Source organism: Cyprinodon variegatus, unplaced genomic scaffold (assembly GCF_000732505.1).
Source record: "Cyprinodon variegatus isolate N-32 unplaced genomic scaffold, C_variegatus-1.0 Scaffold144, whole genome shotgun sequence".
NCBI classification, from domain to species: domain Eukaryota; kingdom Metazoa; phylum Chordata; class Actinopteri; order Cyprinodontiformes; family Cyprinodontidae; genus Cyprinodon; species Cyprinodon variegatus.
The window spans coordinates 342348-350113 of NW_015150597.1; the positions used below are offsets into that span (position 1 = coordinate 342348).

Consider the following 7766-nt stretch of genomic DNA (forward strand, 5'->3'; position numbering starts at 1 on the left):
TCTGATTTATGTCCCTGGGGGCACCTTATAAGATAAAGCCTGCTGGCTGCCATCCTACACCATGAGGATATCTGTAATAGCCTACCTGTGGAAGATTTTCCCAAATAAGGAGTTGTAGTTTTAGCTCAACAATATATTAGAGTCCTGATTTTTTTCTTGTATTAAGCTTATTTTAAAGCCTTTAAAAAATGTTGGTATTTTTGTATTTCAATTGTAAAACTTATTTAAAGTGAAATCCCTTTAATCATTTTGCAGACGTCCCTGCTCCTTTGAGGAGCTGTGAGCATAGAGGTCAGTGCGCCGCGCTTTGGCGCGCTGCCTAGAGGAAACTTTCCGCTTAAGAGTAATTGATCCGCCAAAACCCAATCTGAAATATACTTTTCTAACTTTTTCCGAGGTTTAACAGAACCAAACACCAATAAAAGGCTTTTTAATCTGATCTGAACTGTTAAAACTTATCTTAAGGGTTGTCAAAAGAAGGAAGAAATAGTCAGAAATTGGTTTAATCATGCAGAAAAGCGGCCTAGAAATAGCGAAATGGAATTTAAACTTTCCAGCGTTTTATTTAAATAGCACGGCACATTTAAATACGCAGAAGAAATGTTTAGTTTTAACCTCCGTGAAAAAGCGTCAGTGTTTTCTATGCGTCAGCTGGAGACAAGAGGACGGAAAACTGCAGGAGGAGCCAAAAATGGCGACGCTAAAGCGCTACCGAACTCAGATACCAGGCCCGAATCGGAATAGGATGTTTTGATATTAAACAAAACAACCTAAAAACAATAAATATAAGTAAATTCTCACCAATGAGATTTTTCCATTAAATAATTTAGCTTACTTTGAGCTAATAGTCGCAATGAGCGCCCCAGGTGAGGACTTCTCCACTTAGGGGTCCAATAATGATGGACCCCTAAGTGTCACCCACAAGTGGGTTGCCAGATCTGCTCAATAAATCAGTGCATTCTTATTCAACTTGATTTATTTGGGGTTTTTTTAAAGCCTTTTCTGCTGTCAGAATTACCTTTTAGATAATTTTTGAAAGGTAGGGTCATATAAGATGTTTTTTCTAAGCAGTTGTTCCAACATTTCTCTACTAAAAAGGTTTTAATTACTCTAATCTTATATTCTAACCTTAAGTGTTGTCTTTATTAGCATTGGACAGAAAACATGACATTAAAAGTGTAAAAACACAAGTCTGTGTTTAATTGATTTATAATGTTTTTAACTGAACAAATCTACTGAAAATAACTGAACTTTTTAATAATAAATTAGACCATTTATTATGAATGTGTATATTTGAGCAACTAAACTGTGTCATATATGTTTATCTGTGTCTACCTGGCTGGGATCACATGCAGCTTTCTTATTCAACACAAGTTTTTGTCTTAGACACATGAAGGTTCTTGGAGGGACTGTTCTGCATGCAGAAACCCTCCACACTGAATGGAAGAGGAGATGAACATGCATGCCAGACCCTCCCTGCTTTTAAAACAGGTTCCTAAGAGGTTTTGCAAGAGCTGAGAAGAACGTTTTAATTTTGTTTTCTTTTTGGGAAGATCATTTTTAAATATTTTATAATAGCACCCTGAAGAGGGCAAACAGCACATATCATGGCCTCATATAAAGCTTAACCTGAACCTAACTCATTTTCAATCTCTTTGCAGATGTTTCTAACAATATTTTTCATGTTTTCATTGTCTTTAAAGATAAAAACTTCTATTTCAACTACCTCCTTTCCTTATATTTTATACAAGACCTGCCTCATCTCTTTGGACATCAGGAGTCCATCTCTTCTCTTTAAGCATTTTAAAACTGCACCCGTTTTGAAAAATGCCAAATGTTCTTCTAGTTCTTTGTTGTTAGAAACTTAGATACATATTTAATGGTTAATTAAATAAGTAAGAACTATTAAATTGTTTTTGCATTAAGGATAAAAAAACTATATTTATTTAATGCATGGATCTTAAGTAATATTTAATAGTTTTTTTTATTATAATTATAATTAAATTAATGTACGATTAGAGATCTTTCCAGTTTTTAATTTATGAAATATGCAGCTCATTTGGCTTTCCATACTTGCTCCTGTCACATTTTAACCCATTTATATATTTTTACTTGTGTGATTTTTTCTTGTGTGACATTTTTAAACTGGACCACAAAATGTTCTCGTCAAAATCTTTCTTAGCTGCTGTCTGACTGTGTTTGGAGGGGCATATTCAGGTTCTGTATTTTCCCATCTCCACCTGCAGTGCAGCCAGTCTCATGTATATCAGCTTTACAAACTTCAGAAAAACTCTGACAACGGCATAATCAAGAAAGAATGGCTGCTCAGGGTGATTCCCACTACTGCAGTGGATAATCGAAAGAAAGTAATAATAGGAAAAGATTTTATGAAACTTAAGAATAAAGCTCTAGTTTCCTTAAAAACATCTTAAAAAAATAATAATAATGCCCATTATTGTCCACCAAAGCATGTTTGTGTCAAATTTCAAACCTTTTTTCATTATATTTTTATTTTATTTTTTTAAGTAGATTTATTGAAAAATAAACGCTACCCTATATGGAATATGACCCTTGTACTTTTACACCCAGGCTTTTAACTAAAAAATAAATATGAAAGAGATGGAAGACTGGAAAAATGCTATAAAAGATCTAAAAATAGGTAGAATGATAATGAAGAAACAGCATAGATGGTTGGGTGAGGGGTGAAAAATAGGTATCAGATTGACTTAGGATAGATGAATAAACATGAATAGATAGAGGAATAAATCAAAGAATATATGGTGGCATGAATACTGTAGATTGCTGAATGGATTATGAAAAAACAATTGATGAATTCATATATGGATAGATAAGCATATCTTTAAATAGAAGAACAGATTAATAGGTAAGTTTTTTAGACAAAGAAATGTAGATATCCCTTCATCACTTTCATGCTGTGTAAGAATCCTTGGTTGCCTAAAGTTGCTGCATTTTAACTACCGTAATAAAACATAAAGCAGACAAACTTATCTTTAAAATTTCAGCTGTTATCTTGGCAGGTTTAAAAAATATTAACAAAGAAAGAAAACATCTTCACAGACTTTAATCCTAATCTCAAAAAGTTTGATCCACTCATTCATCCATCTAATCATCTCGGCATGTTACAAATACCTATAAGGCCATCATTGTATTGTATTTTCACTTTAATAAATGCTCTGAAAAGAAAAAATAACCAAGCAGAAACCATAGAGTATGCCGCAGTCATTGAGTGACAACATGATTTATTACAATCAACTAGAACAAAACATCTTAATCCACAAGAGAATCTCAAAAAGACAAGCGAAAATATTGTAACAATCCCATAAGACAGGCTAATTGGACTGCAATAGGAAAACCAAAACTTCTTTTATCCCAGGAAGTCTTCATTGTAGACCACTTGGTTTCTCTTATCCCTGTAGGAGCCTTTGGTGCTGTTCTGCACAGCTGTAAACATAAATACATAGAGAAAAGATGGTAAATCTTCAGAAACAAGCTCTGTGCGGTTGATGTCCAAATGAACAACGAGATCAGATCTGGGCTTACCAAGGGAGGCCCAAACCGATTTGCCGGTGGCGGCATCCAGCATAGGCTGCTTCCTGGCGATGCTGACTTTAATGTGAACGTCTCCCACCATGGCTCCATTCAGCTATTGGAGAAAAAACAAAAGGATAAAGGTAACGTGGGGGTTTCTAAAAGAGGCAAAACTGACAGAGAGATAGAAAACAGTTAAACTGGAGACAAAGATTAAAAGTCTCAAAGTCCCATTGTTATATCTATTTTAAGTATTTTCAGATAAGGAACTTTGAAAAATTATGCCTTTGTAAAACCTGCTAATAATAAAAGACTAAAAATGCAAATCCAGATATAACAGCTCTAATGTTTAAGAACCTTTTTTTGTATGAAAGTTTCACAAAACACAGTCGCCTAAAACACAAGTGTCCTTTTAAACCAATTAGGAGATGGACTGAGAATAAGTGGAAAATCAGCTAAAGGCTACAAAAACCTATCAAAATATGACCATACCAACCTCAGTTACAGCCTGGTCTGCAGACTCCATCTTCTCAAACGTAATGAATGCACAACTACACAGAGAAAAGAAAAAAAAAACACAAACGAGTCTATGACTAAGTAATGATGATAAACAAGTTTGAAGAATATTAGGTGAAAATCAATAGTTTAATAGTTTACATACTTGCGTGGGTTGTCCATAGAGAGGTCAATGATGTTCCCATGCTGGGAGAAGGCAGAGCGCAGGCTGTCCTCCACCAGACCAGAGCCATAAACATAGACAGTGTTTCCCTTCCGCAAACCTCTGCGCTCTGGGTACGAGTCTGATCCTAAGAGTTAAAAAAAAGGTGCCATTCAGTGAATAAGAACCATACATTGAGTTCATAAAGTTCATAAAGGAGACATACCTCAAATAAAGCGGGTTTTATTTCATGTAAAGCACTTTAAATAGGTTCTATAAAGAATTGTGCTCTAAAATTATACACACCTTGCCTAAGATGCTAAGACACTAGAATGTAAACCATTCAACAGCCTTGAAAGGCAACTTACTTCTGAAAGGGATGTCTCTTTCTCTTTCCCGATCCCTCTCCTGGTCTCTATCTCTTTCTCTGCTTCGATCTCTGTGTCTTTCTCTTTCCCTGTCCCTATCTCTTTCTCGACCTCTTTCCCGGTCTCGATCACGATCCCGATCCCTGTCTCTGTCTCTCTCCCACTCCCTGTCCATGTCTCTTTCTCTCTCTCGGTCCATATCATGGCTGGATGACATGCTTCCTCCTTCATCTTCATCCCGGTATCGGTCGCTTGAACTTACAAAACTGCAGGGATGCATTAAGATGTACTGTTAGAACCATAGGGGACACTTGGATGCTAAATTAACTGTATATAGTGGTTTGGATCATTACCTCTCATACAGAGACTTCCTTTGGGCTCTCTTTCCAGACTAGAACAAATGACACAAAGAAACTTCAGAAAAGAGAGCATATAATTCCTCTAAAAATATAAACCCTTGAGAGAAAGCCCTATAAAGATTACAGAACAACGGTTAAACAAAACAAATGGATAATATTCTGTTTATACCTCAGGTTGATCATCATCTGTAGAGAAACTCCTCTGGAAGGGTAAGAAAGCTGGAGCTGGGCCTTTTTCTGGATCCTGATGAAGTTTAAAAATAAAATCAAAATGAGAAAAAATAAAAAGCCAACCAGAAATAACAGTAATGTGGGATATAATGATGATAATCAACTTTACATGACAATAACATTTGACTTCTGTATTTAACCCAATTTCTTAGGGAGCAATCTGGAGCTAAGGGCCTTGCTCAGGGACCAACAGGCACTGGGATTTGAACTGGGTACTTTCCATATAATATCACCTTAATCAAAACCAATCAATTAGCTGATGACAAGAATATGATACACATGATGGCTCATTTATTATTTAGGCAGTGATAAACTATTAACCCTAACAGATTTAAGGTTTTTTCCGCCCTAAACAGCAACTACTATTGAGTGTTGTACAATCCTTTGCCTTATGAAGCAAAATTATTCTTGATTATACTATTCGGGTTTTTATATACATTTACATTGTTCCACTTGGCAAATTTTGGTTTGGATGGTAAAAAAAAAACAAAACAAAACTTTTTATTTGAAATGCATATTTTCCTTTTACAGAGGTTACTTTGGTCTATTTTTTTTGATGATCTAAAAGTGCTACAAAAAAGGACATTGATAGAAGAAATTTGTAAGGCGAGAACACTTCACTACACTGAATTTAATGACACACTACCTTAAGTTTGATCTCTAGCATTCGAGAACGTTTGAAGCCGGAGTTCTTGGTCTCTGACTTGATGGCACTGATGGCTCCTGACTTGATGAGCATTTTAGCTTGCTCTGTTGCTGTTGCTGTATCAACAACAGGTTGATCTGACAGCGCTGTAAAAAGAAATAAAAAAATAAGGCAGCAAATAAAATAAAAATTGAATAACTGTTTAAATTGAATGATTAAACAAATATTTGTGTATTTTCTTTGTTTTATATCTATGAAAATTAATGATCATACAATCAATGAAATGATTGATTTTTTGTGGTATATTTATGTAAATAATTTAGAGATAAAAGTAAATTATTTGACAAAGTGGTTAAGTAAGTGTTTAAGGCTGATTAGTTCCCCTTCAAACTGGATTAGCAGATATGCTACTGCTATAACATTCCATCATCCCATCATGGTGTCTTGCACTAAACACAGTGTCAGGGGAACTCTCCTCCTTTATTATGCATAATAGGGTGAAGCAATGCATTCTTTATGCACCTGCCAAAACTATACAAGACTGAAAAATCAACATCTAGATTCAGGCGCACTTTTATTATCAATTATGCTCTGGATCCGGTGTAAATTGTACACTACAGAAGTAGCTGGATAATTCTAGAATTATTAGAAATTGTAATTAAACAGTTTGACAGAAATGTATTTTTTTTTCTTTCCCATTAGTCAATTCTATCTTTAATTTGAATCACAAAGTAGGTTAATTACAGTAGAGTCAGTCAGAGTTTAAAACTGTGTTGACTCTTAGATATTTTTTTAAGTGTATTTAGGTCCCTACTTAGTGTGGATAAAATTATTTTTGTAATATTGCATGGTCTGACAAATACAACTATCATTGCAGTTCAAACTATTTCTACTAAAAGGTTGAAAAAAAATGCCTTTTATCGGTTTTGCTAACTGTGATGAATCTCAAAGAATATAAGATGCAACAAACGTCTTGAATGTCTTCTTAAAAGGACATGACAAACAACGACAAAATCGTAATGATACAAAACAACAGCCATCTAATCAGTTCAAAAGCTTGTGAAAATAATATACATTCATAATTAAAATATTTTCTCTAAAAACAACATTGAATACATTTTTTTTGCAAATATTTACAGATGTAGCATTTCTTTTCTCATTATTATTATCATATGTATTAATTAAGGAAACTCCATTCAAACGACTTTACTTACTTCGTTTCAAGCCGCTCTGGTTTGTTTGGTTAGTTGAACTTTGCTTCTTCAAAGCAAGAAGTGCCTTTTTCTAAAATGAAAGAATACAGTACAAATTAGTAGCTGTTGAATGGTGGGGAAACAATTGACCCCTTTAGGAAGTGTCAAATATAACACATTTTAAAACTTTTACACTACACTCTCCCTACAGAGGTCAGAGGATTATTCTACTTATACTGATTTAGAATCTTATACAGCATTTATCAATGATTTTATTCACTGCAGCAAAATTAAATACACACCTGTGTCTTTAATCAACACTTATCGTGCTAACAGATCATCATGACATAAAATAAACCACGACCAGGTTACCTTTTTCTTTAGTTTCGCATACTTCTTCTGTAGAGCCTCCTCTTCCTCCGTCAGTGAGTTGGGAAACAGCACCATGACTGCAACAGCCGCACAACTAATAAGGTAAAAAAAATTAAATAAATAACAGAATGTTTATTTCTCTGCACTGTTAGCCGTTTACATTTACAACTAATTACAACAGATTAGCCGATTTACAGAGACTGCAAATAGAAAACGAAACACCAAACAGTATATATATATATATTTACTGATGGAGGCCAAAATATGAAGTTTTGTCTAAAACAGCTATAGCTATTTACTCATCACCTCTTCAAGTCAAGCGAGACAACACCGACGCTAGATTATGACGTAGGCAAATTCTTTATTTAAAAAAATGAAAACAAAATGGAT

The 7766-nt window shown here is 34.5% G+C and overlaps 1 protein-coding gene across 2 annotated transcripts; it reads right to left on the reverse strand.

The window, feature by feature from the left end:
* Positions 1-3205: 3205 nt before the first annotated feature.
* nelfe (negative elongation factor complex member E) lies at positions 3206-7703 on the reverse strand. 2 transcript variants are annotated; one of them, XM_015376946.1, is made up of 11 exons: positions 7683-7703; positions 7377-7470; positions 7026-7095; positions 5812-5957; positions 5104-5178; positions 4929-4966; positions 4576-4841; positions 4211-4355; positions 4046-4100; positions 3562-3664; positions 3206-3462 (listed from the first exon to the last, which is right to left on the reverse strand). In XM_015376946.1, the coding sequence occupies exons 2-11, from the start codon at positions 7449-7451 to the stop codon at positions 3386-3388; spliced, it is 1050 nt and encodes a 349-aa protein (XP_015232432.1). In that variant the 5' UTR covers positions 7452-7470; positions 7683-7703; the 3' UTR covers positions 3206-3385. The 2 variants fall into 2 exon arrangements, with proteins under 2 accessions (XP_015232432.1, XP_015232431.1); XM_015376945.1 differs by having other exon boundaries at positions 7377-7473; positions 7683-7700.
* Positions 7704-7766: the final 63 nt, after the last annotated feature.

Coding starts and splice junctions, on each gene's coding strand:
- nelfe (XM_015376946.1), bottom strand. CDS start 7,451: ATGGTGCTGTTTCCCAACTCACTGACGGAGGAAGAGGAGGCTCTACAG. Junction 4,101..4,210: donor TCTATGGACAACCCACGCAA/GTATGTAAACTA, acceptor TTCTCTGTGTAG/TTGTGCATTCATTACGTTTG. Junction 3,665..4,045: donor CAGACCAGGCTGTAACTGAG/GTTGGTATGGTC, acceptor TTTCTCCAATAG/CTGAATGGAGCCATGGTGGG.